The 24,014-nt window shown below is 41.0% G+C and overlaps 1 protein-coding gene across 2 annotated transcripts in view; it reads right to left on the reverse strand.

Annotated features, from left to right (window-relative positions):
- EFCC1 (EF-hand and coiled-coil domain containing 1) overlaps positions 1-24,014 on the reverse strand; it is a 165,369-nt gene that overhangs the window by 35,171 nt on the left and 106,184 nt on the right. For both annotated transcript variants that reach the window (XM_089678728.1, XM_089678727.1), the window contains exon 3: positions 7,018-7,139. In XM_089678728.1, the coding sequence (XP_089534854.1) occupies positions 7,018-7,139 (122 nt within the window). The remainder of the gene's footprint in view (positions 1-7,017; positions 7,140-24,014) is intronic.

A 24,014-nucleotide genomic window follows, 5' to 3' on the forward strand; every position in this document is an offset into this window, starting at 1 on the left:
TAGGGCCCAGTGTGAGAAAGTTGGGTCTCCGTCAGAGGTCATGGGTCTCGCAGCAGGATATCAAGAAGCAACTAGAAATGGTTTCAGACAAAGTGCTGGAAAGTATTGAACTGGCCAGCAATGAGTCCGGATCTCATTCCTATAGAGCACCTGCAGAGATCTCAAAACAGCAGTTTGGAAAAGAAACCCTTCCAATCTGAGAGACCTGGAGCAATTGGTGAAAGAAGAGTGGTCCAGAATTCCAGTAGAGATTTGTAAGTATGTTTACAGGAAACAATTGATTTCAGTAATTTTTCCAAGGGGTGTGCTTCCAAATATTAAATTGAGGGTACCAATAATTCTCTCCAGTCCATTTTTGGGGTTTTGCATGGAATGTGTCAGATTTGGCATTTTGTTTCTCCACTTTATTGTGTCATACCAATACAAATACAAGAAATAAACCTGAGAATGCCTAAACATTTTGTAACTGCAACAATTTTCTGGGCAAGTGGTGCATTATCTGACAGAAATGCAGGGGTGCCAATATTTTTGGCTGTGACTGTATGTAATATACATGGCATATTGTGGTCATTGTGTTGACACACACTTGTATAACAGAATGTAAATGATAGACACACAAGCGAGTAGCAGCTATGTTTATGCACAAAATTGTGCTATACACATCCTTCACAATGCACAGTCCCCTGATGAATCCATAGTAATTTGTTGCACATGTATATTGAAAGCGAGATATGCAGCGGTGTCACTAGGGTTGGTGTCACCTGCTGTGGTAAAACATGGTGTCAGATCTCCCCCCCCAGCAGGACAGACAGTAGGGCACTGAGCAGGCTAGCACATCAGTGCGGCTTTCTCCCCATTAATGTCTACAGTGACCCAATTACTGTCCTCCGGCCCCATTACTGTCCTCAGTCCCCCCACAATAATGTCTTCAGTCCCCCCTAATAATGTCCTCAGTGACCCCATTATTGTCCTCAGTCCCTCCCATTACTGTCTTCAGTGACCCCGTTACTGACCTCAGGTCCCTGTTACTATCCTTAGGCCCCAAATTACTGTCCTCAGTCCCCCTACTGTCCTCACTATTAATGCTCCCCCACAGCACCCCATTACAGTCCTCAGCACCCCCTCAAACAGCACCCCATTACTGTCCTCAGCCCCCTCACAGCTCCCCATTACTGTTCTCAGCCCCCCACAGAGTCCCATTACTGTCCTCAGCTCACACTCCCCCCCCACAGTACTCCCTTTACTGTCCTCAGCTCCTCCTCACATCACCCCCTCATTCTGAGACACAGGGGGTCTGGACAGAGGGCAGGAGCTGCAAGCTGGTGATTGGTTGCCAGGACTGCCCTGCATCCTAACAACCAATCACCTGCTGTTAACTTGGGAAGCCCCGCACTCTATCCTGAGCTGTCCTGCCTCCCGAAGACAGCTCTCTGAGAGACTGACAGCTGCAGCTCGTAAATAGCGAGATCAGTGGCACACCTCTGGCGGGTGTCACTTGGGTACGGTCCGCACCCCATGCACCCCCATAGTGACGCCACTGGAAATATGTTTGAAAAGTGATAGCAAATGCAGATTAAGAAAAAAAAATATGGATGAGAACTAAAAAAAGAATAATAAAGAAGACTTTATAAAATGAGAGGATCTTCTTATTATTATTATACATGATTTATATAGCGCCAACAGTTTGCTCAGCACTTTACAATATAACGGGAGACAATACAGCAACAATACAGTCCAATACAAGAGGGATAGGATGGCCCTGCTCCTTGGAGCTTACAATCTAAGAAAGAGAAAGCAAGTTAATCCCCATATATAAAGTCTTAAACCTTGAACATATATGCGTATGTATATTTGCCAGTTTCTGAAGGAGATGCTTTTAGAAATATATGTGCCAATCAATGTGGGGAGAAAACAGAAGTTTTTGTTATTCACCATAAAATCCCTTTCTCTGACTTCATTGACTGATACAGCTGCTCTTCATTTTTGACTATAGGGTTATACCGCCACCTACAGGAGGACACTAGGCCGAAAAAGAACACAGAACCACCTACGGGCAGTCCTAGCTGGTAGAAACTCCCTCTCTGCTATAGGCAAACCAATCAGTTACAAAGCAGTGTTAGAAGAAGAAACTCCAATAGAGGGGTGCTTGCAGTATCCGTCAATGAATTCAGAGAAAGGGATTTTATGGTGAGTAACAAAAACTCCTGTTTTCTCTTATGTTCATTAAAGGACACAGCTACACAGCTGCTCTTCATTCTAGACATCCCAAAGGAGTGCCTCAACGAGCGGTGGTGGTGGTGCTGGTGGTGGTGGGGGGGAATCAAAAACCAACTGCAACAGCCAGGCAAACAGTCAACCACACAAAACACAGAAAGAAGGTTTAAACAGCGGACTGCAACACCGAGTGGCCAAAAAACAACCATCCAAAAGAGGCAAACACCACAACTTCAATAAACAAATATGCACAGGCGACCAGATAGCCATCATAAAACCTGACACCGATGCCTGATAACTGGACTGCCTATATTAGAGAGGGGTTGTATAACTGCCCATAGGCGGTGCCGAGTTCTTGTTTTCTTCCTAGTGTCCTACTCCTGTAGGTGGCGCTATAATCCTATGGTTAAGAATGAAGAGAAGTGGTGTCCAATAATGAACATAAGAAAAATTCAATTGAATAAATTAAAGTTATATTTTAGTGTCACATGGGCTTGATGTGTGGAATAGTGAACGCATGACTTTTGACACTGTAGCATTGTATATAAAATATGGAGTTGGTCAAAAAAAATGTGTATTTTCACTTCAAGGTTGGATAATGTGTTACAGCACCCTACTTCAAGGATTTCAAACAGCCATCTAAGGTACCAGAAACCTTTCAAATGAGTTTTCAACTTTCAGAAATCAGAAGTGCACTTTGACCAGTGTTTATGTGGTTCTCAGTTTTAAACTTCCTGCTGTCAAAACAGCATTTTCCAAAAACTATTTATTATTTCATCTATGTAACTGTCACTTTGAAGATGCCTATTTTCCCTTCCCTGATACAGACAGATGAGTCATCAGTGTGTAAAACATGCAAACGTTTCTCACACTGATTAAAACGGAGCTCCACCCAAAAGGGGAAGTTCCCCTTCGAGAACTAGTCCCCCGCTCCCCAGCATTGGCACCTTTGCAAGGGGGGGGGGGGAGCGTGTACCTGATTTTGACAAATACCCACTCCCACTTCTGCTGCGACCACCTGGGGGATTGAAAGCAGAAGTTGTCCTTCCCCCTCCCTCCCCATAGTCTTCTGGGACATGTGACAAGACCCAGAAGACTACAGGACCATTCACAAGGCACAGTGCTACTTGCGCATGCGCAGTGGGCACCTGGCATTAAAGCTGGAAGTTGTCACAGCCGGGTGCCCACACTTAAAATGCCAAAAGCGAGGTGGTCTGGTGAGTACAATGCTGGATCGTGGGACAGGTGAGTGGCTGTTTTTTAAAAGTCAGCATCTACAGTTTTTGTAGCTGCTGACTTATTTTTTTTTTAGCTTTGACTGGAGTTCCGTTTTAACAAGTTCAGCACTCTATTTTAAATGCTATAAAGCATGAGAATGAAAAGTAATCAGTATAAATCATTCCTATTTACAGTGTACTAACTTATCATCTATGTTCATTAATAAGATATCATTAATAAGTCTTCAGGTTTTATCCTACGCAGAGCTAATGGATGATCTCATTATCCCTGAAGAACCTCAGCTTAAACTTTAAAAATGTTAGCAGGCCATAGGAAGTATGCTTATAATATCTCCCGAGCAGAAGCTAGTGAATCTTCAAAGTTTGTGAAAACTCTCTGAACTATTATGAAATATGTAATAGACATGATTTTTTTTTTTCAAAGACAGAATTTCAGTTTAACATTTCTCTATGTAGTGGCCCCCAGTGATTTGTTACTATTCAGAACAACCTGAAAACTGCAATATACCCAGTCGACCTTAAAGACTATTCAAAGCCAAAACTTTTTTTTCTACTTTTAATATCTGTGTCCCCAGTGGTAAGATCACAGTGTCTATACAGTGTCTATTTGTCCTGTTGACCACTGTCATATTTTGTACATGTCAATAGAAGAAGAGGTGGGGGGAAATTAGATAATGGGAACACTTGTTCTGGCGATAGCTGCATTTCCCCTCACTTTACAGAGATTTCCAGTTGTTTCTTCAAGTCAGAAAGTGAAAGGAAATATCCTCAACAGAACATGCAGGATAAAAGCCTGATGAGTTTTCAATCATTCCCCTACTTGATTCAACACTTTAAAAAGTTTTAGGTTTAAATATACTTTAAATAGGGTTCAAGCCATAACATTTAAATTTGACATATAAATGACTCCAGCCCAGGCAAACATGACATGGCCTGTAGCTACAAGCTGCATTGTGGGTGCCTGACACCATTACAGACTGCAGAGAATCTATTATTTTCAACCAGACACAACTCAGCAGTAATATGAAAAAAATCATCAGGAAACAAAGCTTGCTTATGTAATGTGCAAATATGGCTGCCCCATGTGCTTAGGGTATTAAACCCAAAACATATTATATTGCAGCTTACCAATCATGTGATGGCTGCATCAGTTTTGTTTTCTTACGTTTTCCCCTCTGTTTTTACCTGGTGATCTGGCCAGTAACACACCTGTATTAGTGAGACACCACTCTGGAGGCATGAGTAAAGGACACAGCAGACAGCAGCATTGTCAGTCTGGGGGGCAATGGGAGAGTTATATGTTCTGGCAGATTTGAAAACAACGAATTGAAACCAAACTCCAGCTCACACTTACTAATCAATTAAACATTTTTTCCTTTTTGGATAAAAGTTTTATTTGAATACATAAAATATTATCATTGTAAGCACCTTTGCCAGTGTTAAATGGTTTGTCTCATCCATGCAAACTGATACTTTTGGAAGAGAGCTTGTTCTTTTGAAAAACAACAGATTTATTGGCCAGATCATCAGGTGAAAATTAAAGAAAGAAATCCTAAAAAAAAAAACTATTGCAGAATTGGTAAGCTTCAATAAAATAAATGTTTGCTTTTGGGTTTAATAACACTTCAAAAGAAAATATTAACACTGATGTGATTTACTTTTACTTTTTCTACCAGTATATCAAAAAAAGCATTAAAAATTCAATAAGCCATCTTGAAGTAAGTTCAGCTGTACTGATAATGGAAAAATATAACAGGGCTGTTGAATTCCTATCGCCCGACGCCTGGGAAATGTAGTTCCGGGTGCCGCGCAGATAGGTTTTTTTTTACCTTTAGCCCTGCTGCGGGCAAGCAGCAGGGCTCACCTGTCAGGTGGAAGCATTCGGGTGACAGCGCTGCCGCAAAAATGCATCCACACAGTGCCACCCTCGTGTGAACCTCCCCCCACCCACTGTCTCCTGGGCTTCGCTTGCCCATCTATGGGCCTGGGACCGGCTCTCCGCCATCAGCTAGAGGGGAAGGTCTTGTCCTGACCCAGAAGTGACATCATAACTGTCAAGGTCCTACCTTTCTTCAGAGCTTGTGCATCTCCATGAGCTGGCATCCATCTTGGTTTTCTGCAAAGCATGGTGGGAACCTTTATGCCTTCAGGCTTCTGCGGCTCCTCCTCAGAAGGGTGTGGTTGAGCACATTTAAACCTGCTATCTGCAAGTGTGCTCTGCACTTGTGTCCTGTATGTTGCCCTGTTGCAAGCTCTTGTGTTGTTCCCATTGCTCTCCTGGTAACCGACTCGGCTTGGACAAGACTACTCTCTGCGTTAACCCTTTACCTGACCTCCCGTTGCTGAACCCGGCCCGTGACCTGAGTATTCTTTGCCTACCGTCTAGTACTGTCTGCTCCGTTGTTATTGACCCGGCTTGTCTGACTACTCTACTCGTGTTCCCATCTAGCTCCCACCAGCTGTACGCCATTGGCGGCAGTCGTTATCGCAGCTGGGGTCACTCAAGGGCCGCGACCTGGTCTCAGGCTGCGTCAAGTCCATCCCCACCATCAGGGGCCCTGGTGAAGGGTAGCTTGGGGCTTAGACTCCGCGCCCTGAGGGACTTTGGTCTGTGGGTAGTGGCTGTCGTCAGTCGCAGCGTGACCGTACCATAGGTCTGCCTGCCCATTCCAGCGTTCCTGCCCTGACAATAACATCTCTTCCGGGTCCCTGTTGAGAGATTCCCGGCCATGGAGGCCAGGAAAGAATGTAATGCGGTGCGATGTGCACCGCATTACATTCAGTGGAGTACAGGGGAGACATGTAGGGTCTTTTAGACCTTGGATGTCTCAATAAAGAGAACCTGTCATCAATTTTTTTTTAAAAATTAAGTAAAAAAAAAAAAAAAAAATTTTAATTGTAAAAAATGAAAGTTACACCCAAGCACATAACATCCTTGGCCCAAAATAAATGGAGGCCCCCGCGCCCCCACATATATGCACGTACAAACGTAAAACTACACACTGGGGCACCTATGCATAAAAACATTGATTGTGATACACCTGTTACATATAGCCGCGCACGCCAGAATGAGAGCAATAATTCTAGTACCAGACCCCCTCTGTACACTATACTGATGACCTATACGGGGCTTTAAAAGTGTCACCTATAGAAAATATAGGGTACTGAAGTTCGTCTCCATTTCATGAGCACGTACAATTTTGAGGTTTGACAAGTTGGATATATATTTACTCGCTGCATATTTTATATTTTCCGAAAAAAATAAGGTAATATATTGCTTTTTTGTGCCCTAAAATTAACTTACTTGTATTTTTTACTGAAAGTTTGTGGTAATATCATGCAACATAAAAAACTGGAACCTAAACTATTTTATTCTCTGCTTTCAGAAAATATATCATGTTTAGGGGTTTTCGTGTAACCTTCAGGACTAAAATTATTTTTTAATCTTGTGCAAAAAACGCAAAAACAGCTCTGGCAGCGAAAAGGATAAAGGATAAGTAGATTGGCACAAGTAGTTTTTTAAAAAATCTCCACACCCCTGTATAAGTGGAAGGAGTCTACCTACCACTCTGAACGTTCTCCATATCTTCATTGGGGGATGTGTTTTCTGCTTTTCTGACTGGAGGACCTGATGTCTTGGACAAGATTGTCTGCTCTTGTGTCGCCAAGTTAATCATCCCCTCTGATCTGGAAAGAGAAGAACTCAGATTAGTATAGAGACACCTAGTACACAAGATTGGAAAACATACCATGGATAAAATGTGGATAAAAGTCTCAGTTGTGCACTGCTCAATGCCAGTTTATGATGTAATTCCTACTGTAACAAAGACAAATCATTTGCCAACATATTTTATAAGATAAACGCATGTTCTAAAAGTAGAATACTGGCTTGCTTGATTTTGGGATAGAAATGTAGCGCCCCCGTCCTGAGCTGGTTACATTTAGTGATATGGCTTTGCAGCTGAACTGCAATTTACCTTTTTTTCTGCGCAGGTTTTTCTCTAAACCTGGTAGTTGATTGCTCCTGTCTGCTGTTGGAAGAATATTCCAGCAAATAAATTGGGAGGATCAATCACTGGGGCTAGGTGAATAAAGCAGGAAGACTCACCCATTTAACACTCCTACTTCTTATTATATCCTATAAAAGTAGCAAAGCGGAGGTCACCAGAACAGGTTTATATTCTAGAAATACTTGAAAATCTCTTAAACTCATATTTTATTCATAATAGGAAATATCAAATGTTTAAACTGAGAAAATGTACCATTTTAAGAAAAAAATAAGGTCAATTTTAATGGCAATAATTCTAAAGAGTTGGGACAAAAAGCTATCAAAGTAAATGGTACTAACATGGAAGAAATGAAAGAACATTTTGCAACTAATTATGTTAATTGGCTGTAGCATGACTGGGCATAAAAAGGGCATCTTAGAGAGTAAGAGTCTCTCAAAAGTAAAGATGGGCAGAGATGCATCAATCTGTTAAAAAAAACTGTGTATACAAATGTATGCACAATTTTAAAGTAATGTTCTTCAGCATAAAATTGCAAAGACTTTAAAGCAAAGTTCCAGTTGATTTAAAAAAAAAGTCAACAGCTACAAAAACTGTAGCTGCTGACTTTTAAAATACAGATACTTACCTGTTCTGTGGTCCAGCGATGTTCTCACCATGGCTGATTTCACCAGACATCTTCTCTCCCTGGCGCAGGCATCTTCTGTGTGGGCACCCAGCTGTTCACAGCTGGGTGCCCACTGCGCATGCCTGAGTAGTGCTGAGCTTTGTGAATGGTACTGTAGTCTTCCGGGACCTGTCACTTGTCCCAGAAGACTATGGGGAGGGAGGGGATGGAGGACAACTTCCACTTCTGACTGCCTTAGGCATTCGCAGTGGAAGTGGGAGCAGGTACCTGTCAAATTCGGGTACCCGCTCCCCTCCTGCTCCTCAAAGGTGCCAATTCTTAATGGGGAGAGGGGGACAAGGGCTAAAAGGGGAACTTTCTCTTTTGGGTAGAGCTCCGCTTTAAATATATCATCATCTACAGTACCTAATATCATCAAAAGATTCTGAGAATCTGGAGAAATCTCTTGGACAAGGCAAAAATACAATATGGGATGCCCGTGATCTTCAAACCCTCAGACGGCACTGCATTAAAACCAGGCATGATTCTGACATGAACATCACTGCATGAGCTCAGGAATACTTCCAGAAACCTGTGAAGTCTGTGAACACAGTCTGAGCACAGTTCGCCATGCCATCCAAAAATGCAAGTTAAAGCTCTGTTATGCAAAGAAGCCATATCTAAACATGATCCAAAAATGCCACCTTCTTCTCTGAGCCAAAACTCATTTCAAATGGTCTGCTGCAAAATGTAAAACTGTCCTGTGATCAGACAAATCAAAATTTGATATTCTTTTTGGCAACCATGGGTACCAGGTCTTTTGGTCGCTCAATTCAAAAGCCTGCATCTTTGATGGTATGGGGGTGCATTTAGTGTGTATATAAGGGGCAGCTTGCACATCTAGAAAGGCAAAGGAAAACTGACATGCACTGCCCGGTTCATGTAGTCCTTGCTTCATAAGCCAGTTATAGACCTGGGCAGGTGCCATGTTTTCCTTTACTGTTAGTTTTTAGGTGAGTGGGTGCACTGGGCACCCTGGCTGCCATCGTGCTATATGCTGGGTGTTTTTTGCGCTCCTGTGCCTTTAAGAGGGGTGGGCTCCCTGATGAGCACCTGCCCTTGGTCTATCCATTAAATACATGTGCCTCTACTATGGGGACTCAAATTTGTAGAGTTAGGACCACAGAATATCAGGGTGCTGTGATGTGGCTCTGTGGCTTGCGTATGTATTTGCAAATGTGTGCTAACTAAACCCCTGTTTTTAAACGCGTACTGTTAGGTTCATTTGGTTGTTGGCAAGCTGGCTGGCGAGTTGATTTTTGAAAACTTTTTTTATTTGTATTTTTTACTGACATGCGCTGCCCGGTTCACGTAGTCCTTGCTTCATAAGCCAGTTATAGACCTGGGCAGGTGCCATGTTTTCCTTTACTGTTAGTTTTTAGGTGAGTTTGTGCACTGGGCACCCTGGCTGCCATTGAGCTATATGCAGGGTGTTCTTTGCGCTCCTGTACCTTTAAGAGGGGTGGGCTCCCTGATGAGCACCTGCCCTAGGTCTATCCATTAAATACATGTGCCTCTACTATGGGGACTCAAATTTGTAGAGTTAGGACCACAGAATATCAGGGTGCCGTGATCTGGCTCTGTGGCTTGTGTATATATTTGCAAATGTGTGCTTACTAAACCCCTGTTTTTAAACGCATACTGTTAGACAGGTTAATTTGGTTGTTGGCAGCTGGCTGGCGAGTTGATTTTTGAACACTTTTTTTATTTTTTACTGACATCTAGAAAGGCACCATCAATTCTGAAAGATATATCTAGGTTTTAGAGCAGCATATGCTCAGGCTAGAACAGGACCACATTACTCTCCCAAAATTTTAGCATCTGGTCTCCTCAGTTCCCAGACGTTTACAAAGTGTTGTTAAAAGAAGAGGGGATGCTATATTGTGGTAAACATGGCCCTGTCCCAACACTATTCTGAAATTGTTTGTTAATTTTTAGATGCAGCTTTTCACAGATTGGTGAACCTCTGCCCATCTTTACTTCTGAGACACTCTGACTCTCTAAGATTCTATTTTTATACCCAGTCATGTTACTGACCTGTTGCAAATTAACCTAGTTAGTTGCAAAATGTTCTTCCAGCTCTTCCTTGTTAGTATCACTTACTTTGCCAGCTTTTTGTTGCCCTGTCCTTACTTTTTTGAGATGTGTTGCTGCCATCAATTTCAAAATTACCTTTTCTAGGTTTAAACATCTGATATGTATTCTATTTTCTATTGTGAATAAAATATTGTTTAAAAATTTGCCAGTCATTGCATTCTGTTTTATGTAGATTTTACACAACATCCCAACTCTTTTGGAATTGGGGTTGCACCTTACTTGCAGAGAATTGTGTTTTTATCAACAACTCTCGGAACTTAATAATATACTACAATGCATGGTCATTTCTCTGTTACTGGGTATAGATCTGTTTTATGAATACATAGCTTAAGTATTAATAACAGATGCTGAATCTGTCATCTCCTTTTCATTTTCATAGAATGTCAATGTTATTAAACAAACAAAATGCACAGCATTGGCTAAATGTTCTTAATAAATATTCTATTTTTTGTTGGCCCCTAATATGCCTTTGTGAAAACAGGAAAATCCAAGTCGTAATACCAATTTCAGCAATTAATACAGATACCTTTTAATCTGTACATGATTTTTGTTTTCATATGATAGAAAATACAGTTATATTCAAGACTGCAACTGATCCAATGACCCCTGGTTGACAACTGCTCTGTTCCTGCAATAACAGCTATACAATGCAAAGAGAGCAATCTTAAAAAACTAAATTTTTTTCTTCTACGCACTTGCATTCAAATCACACAGATTTTTTTTTTTTTTTCATAATAGAGAGCTGAGACACCCTGCGTCATCCCAAACTCATCACATACAGGCACAATGACGTCATCATGACACATAACATCATGTGCCTTTATGCTGCTAACCCCCAGCTCTAGGGGACACTTTCTATGTTTATGTGTATTCCATGTGTACTCTAAGCCCCAAATTATGCCTTCACAATTAGTGGGTTGGCAAGCACAGAAAGAGGCACTAGAAGCGGCATACCATATGCAAGCATGAAAGTGAACTTCATAGAGTTTCTACAACACTCTTTAGAATTCCATCATGCCGACAGATTACAAATGTCATTGCAAGTGACAGATTCATGTACCTGTTGGAAACAGGTACATGTATTTGGGTCAAGCGGCATGTCCATATGGACACTCCATCTTCAGGAGGAGTTTTGTAGGTGGGTGGGCAACGCTAGTTTCCCATCAGGTCTGCTAGGTGCATTTCATAACCAATGGGCAGCCTGCTATTGACTATAGAATTCCCTCACTGCCTGCTGTCAATCACAAGGAAAGAGAACTAGTCCCTCAGTTTCTCCATCAGGTTCCTCCCACTGTTAGCGGAACTGGTTGCTAGAAGCTTGATAGCTGTGAAGCCAGCAGGATCCTTAACAACCATTGATAGGAGGGTAGGGAAGCAGATAGCATCTACAGACATGCTGCTCTGCTATACAGCAGTGTACAGAGACAGGCATTCTACCTGTCTCTGTACACCCAGTTAGAGTTGGTGGTAATTACCTCAGGTTTTATTGTCTATGAACTGGAGGTAACTGGTTTTGAATTTAGTGCAGCCATAGCACTGCTTTGTAAAAGTGTCAGGATTAAGAACTACCTGAATTTAGGCAAAGCTCACGAAACTGGTGACAGGGATTTTTAAATCTTAATTTGAATATACACTGCTGTGTCACACATTTCACAGAGCCTGCCTTCTGAACTACAGGGGCGCTAGCAGGAGGAGTTTCAGGGGGTGGAGTCAGTACAGGAATCACTGCTTGCTGGAAGCAAGGTACTATGGGATATGTAGCCCTTAGAAACTGAAAGGGAACAGCACAGGAGAAACAGCAAAGCATGCAAGGAATCCAGGAAGTTGTGGATAGAGATGGCCAGCAGACAGGCAGAACTCACAACATGAAAAGAGATTTTTCAAGTAAGTGAATATTGGATTGTCAAATATAACTATTGTTTGTGTTGGTATTAAAATACTGATGTTACAAATGAAGATGTATGCGGTGACCATAAAACTCTTTTAAATATATTGTTTTCTTAATTTATCTTTATTTCTGTCTCTGAATAACAGCTGCAGTGCTTTACTGTGCCAAAAATACCCGCCTTTGCAGAAGCCAAAAACAAATAAGAAAACTACTAATTATGTAGCAAGATGCCGAACTTGTGAGGGGAGGATCATGACGTGTTAGAAGGCCAGGCCTCTAACAGAAAGTTCAGCGCTTAGTAATTTCTCAGTGAAATGACACTACAGTACTGATTATGTACTGCTACAAAGGTCTGGAGCACAGATAAAGGGAGAGCTTCTGGGAAAAATTGCGTTTAATCTAACAGCTGCTGTCAATTTGTTAAAGATCAGCCAGAACATGACACAAATCCTGGCATCTGGAGCCGCCTCCTGGGACCGATAAGACAAACTCAAATTTGCTTTCGTAGGAAGAATTTAAAGTTTTTCGACAAACAAATGATGTATTCCACTGATCAGATTTATTAATGTGACACCTGTTAAATAAGTTTACTGTTAGTAATGAGGGATACAGTCTGCCAAATAGAATTATTGGAAGGAAAAGGAATTTTCCTGTATAGGCAGATGTATCCGTGCCAAGTGTTTTCTGTATCAAGCGGCTGATTAGCCATTGCTGTAAATTATTCACTATACTGTATATCTGCATGTAATACAGGTGTATTAGACAACATGCTGAGATAAAACACAGAACAAAGAAGCCTACCCTACTGGATTTTTGTCGCAAGCTAGTCAATAATTGGTCAATGCATGTAGGCAAAATGTAAAGTTATTTAATATTTTCTAAATTAACACAAGGGGCTGTACCATGTTAAATGAGGAATATCCCTTGTGCTGGGGGCTGCTCTCTTTGTTTCAATCTTTAATCCTCTGCATGGCTTGAACATTCTCAACTGAAACACTACATAGGGACCTGGCCATCTACATATCTCCTGACCAGGCCTCACACAGAATTTGAGTCACTGTTCTTCCAATCCATTAGGCCTGAGCTTGCCATTTCTTGGATTTACCAAATATTACTAAAATAAACCAACCAGCAGCCACCTGCTTTCTTGGCTAAGTGGGAACAGGAACTGGAAGTTACAGCTTATGTAATAGACTGGGACAAGATACTGGCATTTACTTATTAACAGTCTGTTTCTTTCCATGCCCAAGAACGCAACTACCGTACATTGTCTAGATGGTGCCGATGCCCCACAACCTCGCATAAAATCAACCCCACTATCTCCAACACTTGCTGGAGATGTTTACAGGCTCCTGGCACTATGACCCACATCTGAGGCACATGCCCGCTAATCTTCCTTTTCTTGGATAAGATACTACACTTGTATGACACATTAGTAAGTGACCACATTCCCAATGAACCTGTAATTACTATATTATCTATGCGAAGATACTATAAACATAAAAAAAGGCCTGATTAGACATTTCCTGACTGCTGTTCAATGTGTAACCACTGTCACTGACTGAATGGGCTTGTGAAATGGATAACATTGAGCACTTAGAGCACATGCCTGGGCTAAAGACAAACCTAAATCCTATAATCTCACTGATAGGAATCAGCCTATGTCTGTAGCCCCCCGTCCTCGTTATTTTCCCCACCAGGCCTGGGAGAAATAAAGCTCCAGACACCGAAGTGTGCAAGCTAAATCTCTGAAAGTTTAATGCATGACAAGAACTGTTATACAGAACTCAGTGGGCATTGTCTAATCTTAGGATGACCAATGAATTATTCCATTCTTATCAATATAGTTACATGAAGAACAGAAACATCAAATAGCTGAGGGATACCTTATAAGGTAGTTCCGTTTATACTGAAATGAAACTATTCTCAGAAACGAGAAAGGAGTTACAAAAATGAAACTAACTTGTTCATACATCTAAAATGGAGACATTATAGAAAAATGGATGCCAGTTAATAAGACATATTTCCTTACAGTTCCGCTCTTTTGTCACATAGTGGTTCACGGTTGTTTTTTTTTTTCAATATGAAAATGTGTTACAAATGCACATGCAAAGTTTAGCTCACAAGGACTGTATATTATGGTCCCAATTTCGATACTCTTCTAAATTAGTTTCCTTTACATCAGGCAGGGATTGAACACCGGGTTGTGTCTGGGACCTCCATGTATGTATACCTCTTCTCTTCCTTGCTCACCCCTTTTCTTTTTCCCCTTACTTTCATTGCCTGTATGTCCTGCCTTACCCTCTCTTTCCACACCACCTATTTGCCTTCCTAATTACTGGGTAAGATTTCTCTTTCCCGTACATTCAGCTGGTTTCCCTTGTTTAGTTTGCATGGGGTATGGGCCATATTAGTAACCTTGCTACTTTTTTGCTCACTACTGACCTGGCTAAACCGCTGGATGGCCAGGAGCAAATTTGATGCTTTTTACTTTCCTTACGGGTTCCCTGTGCATACTCTTTCAGTTTGTAGTTTCGATATGATATCCTACAAAACTAGATATGTGCTCTGATACTGTACTCCCAAATCTTAATATTTGAGCTGATGTACTGTATATTAGGATATTTTGTACATGATCTCTGTTTTTGTGCTGTATTCTTTGAAACTTCAATAAAACAGATTAAACATATATGTAACCAATTAAGCACATTATTACTATTCTAATTCTTCACATGCCTACACTTTCTAACAAGTAGCTTAAGAATCTTTAATACCAGGCATAGCAAAACTTCACCATGAACACAAAACAGATGTAAACCCCTTAAAAAAAGAAATTGAATAGAAAATGGTTTGTGTAAATCTGAACAGAACTATTTTCTATGACCGTTTTCTTGGCCCACAGTGAAATTACATTATTGTTTTATATCACATTTAGGAGTTTGGGAGATGAGACCTAAGAGGCAGATTTGAGTTTGCTTAGAGCAAAGATCAAGACACAGGCAGGGAAGGAACAGCATGGGAATCTGTCCATGGATTCTGTATGGAGAGAGGTGGGGGGTTGTGTTTCTATGGTGATGTTCAAACAGGTCTCATTCATCCTTCTGCCTTTGTGTCTGAGGATGTGTTGGGAAAAATTGAAGCTAGACTACATGGGAATCATGCATGAAATGGGTTTTGTTGGGGTTCAAGATTAAGTCAATGACTATAAACAACTAGCGCCAGGGATGAAGGAACTGAAATTATTGTAGACAGGTTCTTGGCTATTCCATTTCTATCACTGAAAATGGCAAACATTTATATTCTTTGGAAGTTTTAGAGCCTGTTTTTTTACAAGTGTATTAGCAATGTGATCCTTTAATCAAAGAAGAACTAAGTATTTTAAAAACTCATTACAGTGAGTATTTCCCTCAAGGAAGCTAGATACCATTGTCAGACAAAACAGTACTATTTTGAAGCCCTGTTTGAGTATGTTTGTTTAACGTTACTTCCCAAAAGAAATCAAAAGCATTGCTTCTAACACAGAATCGTGTAAATACTTACCTTGGGTTGTCTGTAATCTCTACAGACATTAGATAAAAGTATAAAGTGGAGTCAATTAATGAACAATATGCCATATACAGTAAGTTTACTAAGAACTGTGATGTCATGAAACTACAAGGCACAAACAAGGCTAATGTATTAAATAAACAAGAATATAGAATATGAGCACAAAACTGGAATTGTTCTTCAGAGAAGTTAATCAGATTCCCTGTTTAAGTTTTTTTAAAGTTTGATTCTATGTTCCTGGCAAATGCATTTTAAGCATGGCTGCTTTAAAAACAGCCTTGAAACCTCATATATTTGTGATCTGAAAGAAACTTTTAGGTAAAAGTAAGATACTGAAACTGATGCTCCTGGCATTCTGTATAGTATCATTTGTCTCCAAAATCTGCCCAATTTGCCCAAAAGAAGCAGATATAGGCAAATGTTAGTAGAGTGTTATGTAAGATACTAGGATGGGAATGACAACTTATACAATTCTGTTTTACAACAATCACAGTGTCAAACTGCCACACTGTCATGTATTAACTGTTGTGGAAAGGAATCTATAATACAAATGAAATGGATACAAGGGACCCATATGTATTGCTGTCAACTCCTTCCAGCTTCATTCATCAAAAAAAGAAAAAAAAAGTTTTGTTTTTTTTAACCTTAAAATAGAATGTATATACATTTTATCACACCAAACACAGATCTAAAAAACAACGGGCTTGTTCTTAAATTTAACCATTCCATGCAAACTATTTATTATGACCCTGATCAGTGAACAATATGTAAAACATGACTTTATGAAGTAGTAGGGATTGGAGAAGCACCTTACTATGATAGTCAACCTATGGAGAGGTGGAACTAAGATTTGGTTTCTTTTGCCCTTCTCACTGTGATGGTTAAAGCTATAGAATTATTTCACCAGAGACTGGAACACCAACATTTATTAATTACTGCTGGATTATAGTAAGGTCTTTTGTAGGTTACTCTTAGAATAAAGTCAGAAAAAAAACTGCTAAGCTTTGGCTTTCAACCATTCGTCTACTGGAAACGGTGTAAACATGGGGCTAATTTCAAGATACAGTATAGGATCTTTCTGAAGAATGTGCAAAATTTATCCAAACTTTATTCATTTTTGGAAAGCCATGATTTCATGTTTATGGCTACACCAGGCACCTGCTAGATGATAGCTCTTGGAGTAAATGATCGTCCAAACAAGTTTGAATCCATTGTTTAATCCCTGTCGCTCCCCACTGTAATGTCTGGTTACTTTTCAAAGCTCTAGACACCCCTTACCTCTCCAGTGGAATAAATGTGTACGTTCAGGTAAGCCAGTTGCTTATTGAGTCTAAATTTTACAGATGTCACCTAAACAAGAAGTGACGAAAAATAATGACCAAAAGGTCCAAACAATTTTAGAATATATAGTCATTTAATTTAGAGTGGACTCATCTTTTTCTGGCTTCAGCAGCAATTTTTCCACACCAAAGGAATACCCTTAGCTTGCTACCTGTTCAGAAATGAAGTGGTCAGGCCAGGAAAATCTGAAATGAAGTGGTCAGGCCAGGGAGCCTACCAACTCTTTTGGCTAGCCAGACTTTAGATCCCTTATGAGACAGAATACCCTTTTCTGCTCATCTTTTTTCCCCCAGTGGTGTCTTTTATCTAATCCACAGTCTGGATGAAATTGCACTTTGTACACACTACTATAAACTGTGCCATCCACAGCCATTTGTCACAATATGTATATTTAATGTATCTAGAATAAAGACACAGTATTTGTATGTAGAACCAAAGCTATCATTGTTACAGCCTGTCAAGGATTATTCCTGTTGTGAACTGTTGACAAGTCATTTGAATGAGTAATTTAACCTTTGTAACAGAATTAGAAAAACCCATTAAGGCTGCCAGTTGATTTGAGTGATAAATCAAGACTAAATTATATTTCTCTTTGATATTATATCAAATTTGAAGGTAACAACAGACCTGCTGCAGAGAGAAAGAAAAGATCTAATTCTGGATATCCTGCTATTGTGTATAAACACAGCCATGCTCAATTCAATAAAGCACAGCATTCCTTTGTATTTAAGCTCCCATTGAATCTTAAATTAGCCTTCTTTGAATGTAAAGAACATCAGCACATGTTGTGTATATTGCAAGGCAATAATAAACTGAATGATTCAAAATACAATGTAATAATTTCATACACTGTAATTAAAGCATTGTAGATGTGAACTACATTATACCAGAAAATTTAAAGAGCACTTTATGGCAACAAGTAAAAAGAATCATTGAACTGCGACTTTTATGCAGTGTGGCAGTTCGGTGCCCTGCCAGGGTCTAAAAAGAGTTGTTGACCCTGGATTCTCATCTAGGCAAGTTGAGGGGCTCCAGGTGGCCTTCGTCATGCAGAGGATTCCTTTGTGATCTGGGAGGGATGAAATCTCCAATCCTGGGTCCTGGTTTTAGGAACAACCGGCACACTAATTGTTCAGGTATGTGCTGGGCTTTATGTAGTGACCTGACTAGGGTTCTGGGTTCCAAATTGGCAGACAGAAGGTCTTTGCCCAGGAGTTATGAGGGCTCCACCTAGTAGAGTTAGGTGGGAGCCAGAGCATCAAGGGGCTGCAAGTTATGTGCACAGAGTTCTCTCTGAAGACTGTTGTAGAACACAGAGATAGGACCTAACACGTACGGTCAGAGCAGGAGTACTGCATGTGTAAGTCAGGAGGCTGAATGTGGATTTCTTTGGATGGAAAAGTTAAAACCTCTGCAAGGGAAACCTGTTGATTTTGATTTTGGAATGCTGAACGATCTTTTAATACAATTGGTCAAGAAAGGTCCTTTTTTTCCCCATTTGATCACTGTCAGCAACCGCCTGAAGTGATCATTGTATTATGATGGCTGGGAAACCTCCTGCTGTCAGAATACAATAGCTCAGAGGGAAAAATACCTCTGTCATGTTTTACATGACTGTCATGTTGACTGTCATATACCTTTAAATGTTTTCAGTGTTTTGTCTCTGCTCCTCCCTTTTCTTTAGTTTAGCTAATGTTGCATAGATATCCCTCCCCCCTTCCCAGAGATGCATTGCAACAGCCTCATGACAAGAAGCAGAAACAGTATGTTCTTGCGGCCTATCAAATGTTTATTGTTGTAAGATTCTCTTAGTTTATAGAATAAACTTCACAAGATCTGTAAGGTATCATTCTGATTGAGTCACTGACTGTGGACCTCAACTGAGGTTGAAGTTATCGCTATGTCATCACAACTGTAAGTTACAGAGATCACACTATCAATGCTTAGATTGGACCCACAGAACAGTCGAAATAACAGTGGAATGCTTCATAAGAATCCTTGCTGGCTGGTTACACAGTGAGATATTACATGGACACTGCATATAACAGCTTTAGAGAGTGCAGCCACTTCTACACAAGTCTGTACATGCTTCCAAGTATATCCCAGCATAACAGTCATCAGTGTCAGGACAAATTATTGATGTGAATGTTTTACAACTGCAAGTTTATACACTGCATGTGTACACAATACCACACAACTCTTCTCTGTGAACTTAGAAGAAAGAAAAAGAAAATATTCCTGCAATTATTGCATTAAAACCTGAACTCAGCCACAGAAGAAGTTATACATTTCTCTGTAAGCTTTCTATCAACCCCTCTTCTTGCTAACATCATGTTTCAGGAAAGTGATATACAGTCTGGGGAAACTAATACACAACCACAATCAGAGCTTCATCCAGAGCAGGACTTGGATAAGAGAGAAAAACGCTTAAGAAATCCATCATGGAAAGTGCAAGAGAATTTCAATACTGATAAAGAAGAATTGCTGTCTAATATTAATGACTTATGGTCTAATACTGTTAAATGCATGTCTGCTCTCTCCCAACAATCTCATGAGCCATTACAACTAGAGGGCGCTATCCAGCAATTGAATGTTGCTTATGAGATTTATCAAAGACTGTGTGTTAAATATATTGCTCTGTTAAAACGGTACACCTCTCAAGGGTCATTGGAAGAATTAATGAGTTTTGAGGAGCTCAATCTTGAAAGAGACAATTTAGTGGTGTGAACAAAGACAAAGGCAGAAGGGAGAATAACACAGCTTCATGAATCCAGATCTTATCGCTCTGCGTCTACTAGAAGCTCCTCAAGATCTTCCAAATCCATACAATCAAGATCTTCTACACTCAGTCAACAACTAATAAAAGCCTGTGCTGATGCTGAAGCTTCTAAAATTCAGGCAGCTTTCTCCCAAAAGAAAGCAGAAATGGAGGCTCAGGCCGCACATCAGAAAGCAGTAAGAGAGGCTCAGACCGCAGAAATAGAGGCTCAGGCCGCACATCAAAAAGCACAAATGGAGGTTAAGGCCGCACATCAAAAAGCACAAATGGAGGCTCAGGCTGCACATAAAAAGGCACAAATGGAGGCTCAGGCCGCACATCAGAAAGTAGAAAGAGAGGCTCAGGTTGCAGAAATAGAGGCTCAGGCTGCATATAAGAAAGCAGAAATGGAGGCTCAGGCCGCACATCAGAAAGCAGAGAAAGAAGCTGAAGCCACACACCAAAAGGCAGAAATTGAAGTTTTGGAAAAACAATGTGAGCATGCCACATCCATGGCAAGGTTAAGGGTCTTAGAACAAGCCGCTAGTGAAAACGAAAGAGACAACAGTTCCAGGCACTCAGTTGTATCTTATGTCTCAGATTCTTCACACACCTCTCCAGAATGTCAACTCCCTGTTACAGCAGCCAAAGTATTCAATCAAGGTCTCTTCTCTGCACCTACTGTACCTCAAGACGATTTGCCCTTATATCCTCCAATACATCAGACTGCAGCATCTCAGCTAGCCGCAGACAATGGTGTGTATTTAACAGACCGTCCCTCATACTTTGGCACCAACAGAGTACCTCCTAGCAAATGCACTACTGTACAAACCAGCATGTCAATGGACTTTAAGCCAGCTCTGACATTGAATGCCTTAGCAGCAACATATGTTCCCAAGTCACTCCACGTAAGTCCACCAACCGTCACAACCAACTCTGTTCCACCTGCAGTCATGCACCCAAAATATGAAAACATGGACATGTCATAGTTTCATAAATACATGCTCCGCAGAGAGCTTGTTAAGACAGGCCTCACCAAGTTTGATGACAAGCCTGAATACTACAGAGGCTGGAAATCCACTTTTAAGGCCACAATGAGTGACCTAGACATCAATGCCACAGAGGAATTAGATCTACTCATCAGATGGCTAGGTCCCCAGTCTACTGAACGCATCAAGAGACTCAAAGCAGTTCATATTGACAACCCTGCTGCAGGCCTTAATGCTGCTTGGGGCAGACTTGAACATACCTTTGGCAGCCCAGAGACCATTGAAGATGCTTTATTCAAAAGGTTGCAAAGCTTCCCAAGGATTTCTGCTAGCGACAATCTAAAGTATCAAGAACTCAGCAATGTTCTATTAGAGCTTCAACTTGCTAAGGCTGACATCAACTTACCTGGTCTCAGTTACTTTGACACCTCTCATGGCATCAAATCTATTGTTCTCAAGTTACCATATGGAATTCAAGAAAGATGGGCAGCGCTTGGATCAAAGTATAAGGAAGAACATAGATTTGCCTTTCCTCCTTTTTCCTACTTCTGCGAGTTCATCAAAAGAATTGCAGACACTAAGAATGACCCAAGTTTCTCATATGGGGACTGTAACTCTCTCAGTACACTCTCTCCAAGACCTACAAACACACTTATGTCGCACAAAGACCGTAGAGGTCCAGCGTTAGTGAAAAGGACTAATGTTCTACCTGCACCTGCTACAGTTCTTGCAAAGACTGATCAAAACAAGAAAATTGAGGACCCAAATCGCCAATGTCCAATACATAACAAACCACATCCACTTAAGAAATGTATCGGCTTCAGAAAGAAAACCCTCCAAGAACTTAAGGAACTTTTGAAGAAATTTGGGGTTTGCTACAAATGCTGTGCCTCCACAGAACACTGCAAAGGGCTGTAAAGCGATCATCAAATGTATAGAGTGTGACAGTGATGACCATGTGCAAGCTTTTCATCCATATTCGCACAACTCTACTACGCTCACAAACAATCCTCCTGAGGCAAAGCAAGGCGGGGAGCGCCCAGATCAAGCAGCACCTACCTCCCCAGTGTTCTCTACATGTACAGAGGTCTGTGGAGAGGGATTCTACGACAAATCTTGTGCAAAGATATGCTTGGTCCGTGTATACCCCAAAGGTCAACATGAAAAGGCCATAAGACTGTATACTATTCTGGATGATCAGGGTAACAGATCTCTTGCAAGTTTTTTGAACTGCTGAAGACAACTGGAGATGCTCTGCCTTATACTCTAAGCACTTGTTCCGGCACTACAGAGGTCTTAGGAAGGAGGGCCAGTGGTCTTGTAGCTGCTCCTCTGAATGACAACGTGGAAATATCTTTGCCCACTATCACTGAGTGCAACCAGATTCCAAGCATCAAAGAGGAGATTCCTAATCCTGAAGCTGCTTTCCACCATTCTCACTTAAGGCACATAGCCAACCAAATACCAGCCCTCGATGAAAGTGCTGATATCCTGCTGTTACTTGGTTGAGACATCCTAAGGGTACATCATCAAATCAACGGTCCACACAATGCACCATTTGCTCAGCGTCTGGATCTAGGATGGGTCATCATAGGCAATGTCTGCCTAGACAAGGACAGGAGGTCCTACTCAGTTGCTTCCTTTAAAACACATGTCCTGTCAAATGGACGAACAACTTGTTACGCACAATGACCACATAAATATATTTTGAAAGAAAGACTGTTTAAAAAAGGTTCACAACAGCACATCATACAAGACAATAAGAAAGCTCTTAATCTCTGGGATGACAACATCGGCAACACAGTGTTCGAGGTAACCACTAAAGACAATGAGTTAGCAGCTACCATAGAAGACAAAGAATTCTTGAAAACCATGAGTAAAGAGTTCTACCAAGATGATTCCAACAGTTGGGTAGCACCTCTACCATTTCGTACCCCAAGAAAGAGACTACCAAACAACAGGGTACATGCAGAATCACGGTTTGTGAATCGCAGTTTGAACCAGAAGCCTGAGATGAAAAGGCACTTTTTGGACTTTATGCAAAAGATGTTTGAGAGAGATCATGCTGAGCCTGCACCTCCTCTTATGGAAGGAGAAGAATGTTGGTATCTACAATGCTTTGGTGTCTACCATCCTCGCAAGCCTGATCAAATTAGGGTGGTCTTTGACTCAAGTGCTCGTCATGAAGGTGTCTGCCTCAATGACAATCTTCTCACTGGGCCTAATCTGAACAACAATCTCATAGGAGTTTTACTTCGCTTCAGACAAGAGCCAATTGCTGTTATGGCTGACATTCAGCAGATGTTCCATTGTTTCATCGTCCGTGAAGACTACAGAAACATCCTCAGGTTCCAATGGTACTGCAATAATGATGTCAACGATGAAGTCATAGACTATCGAATGAAGGTACATGTTTTCGGTAACAGTACTTCTGCAGTAGCAATTTATTGAATAAAGAAAACAGCTAAAGAGGGTGAGAAAGAATATGGATCTGATGCAAGATAGTTCGTCGAAAGGAATTTCTATGTAGACGACGGACTCAAATCTCTGCCCAATGAAGAAGAAGCTATTGACCTTACCAGAACCCAAAACATGCTTGCCACTGCAAACCTCAGACTTCACAAAATCATCTCTAGGTCATGATAGCCTTTCCTTCTGATGACCATGCTGTCAGTGAGAAGAAATTCCAACTAGGATCTGACCTTTCTGTTACACAACGCAGTCCTGGATTGCTTTGGAATGTTAAACAAGACACATTCACATTTTAAGCATCAGCCAATGACAAGCCCTTCACAAAGCGAGGAGTATTGTCTACAGTGAACAGCATTTATGATCCGTTAGGTCTCATTAAACCTCTCACCATTCAGGGTAAGATACTACTGAGACAACTTACTTCTGAAAGCTCAGACTGGGATACCCCCTTACCCAAGGAGAAACAACAAAGGTGAGAATCCTGGAAACAGTCTCTAAAAGCATTACAACAACTCCAGATACCACGCTCTTACACCCAGGCATCCTTAAAGAATGCCACCAGAAGAGATGCTTCTTAGATGCTTCCAACAAAGCCATTGCTGCGGTGGCTTATCTTCAAGCTACGGATCCCAGCAGTAAAGTGGGTGTAGGATTTATCATGGGCAAGACCAAGCTCACACAAAAACCTGCACATACTATTCCAGGATGTCATCACATTACTGCTCTGTTAGACATTTCCATGAGCAAGTTCAGCACCAAGGGCAACAAGTGTAAATGGGAATTCAACCCACCTCATT

Source organism: Staurois parvus, unplaced genomic scaffold (genome assembly GCF_062004578.1).
Source record: "Staurois parvus isolate SC_StPar_1 unplaced genomic scaffold, SC_StPar_1.0 ptg000209l, whole genome shotgun sequence".
Taxonomy (NCBI): domain Eukaryota; kingdom Metazoa; phylum Chordata; class Amphibia; order Anura; family Ranidae; genus Staurois; species Staurois parvus.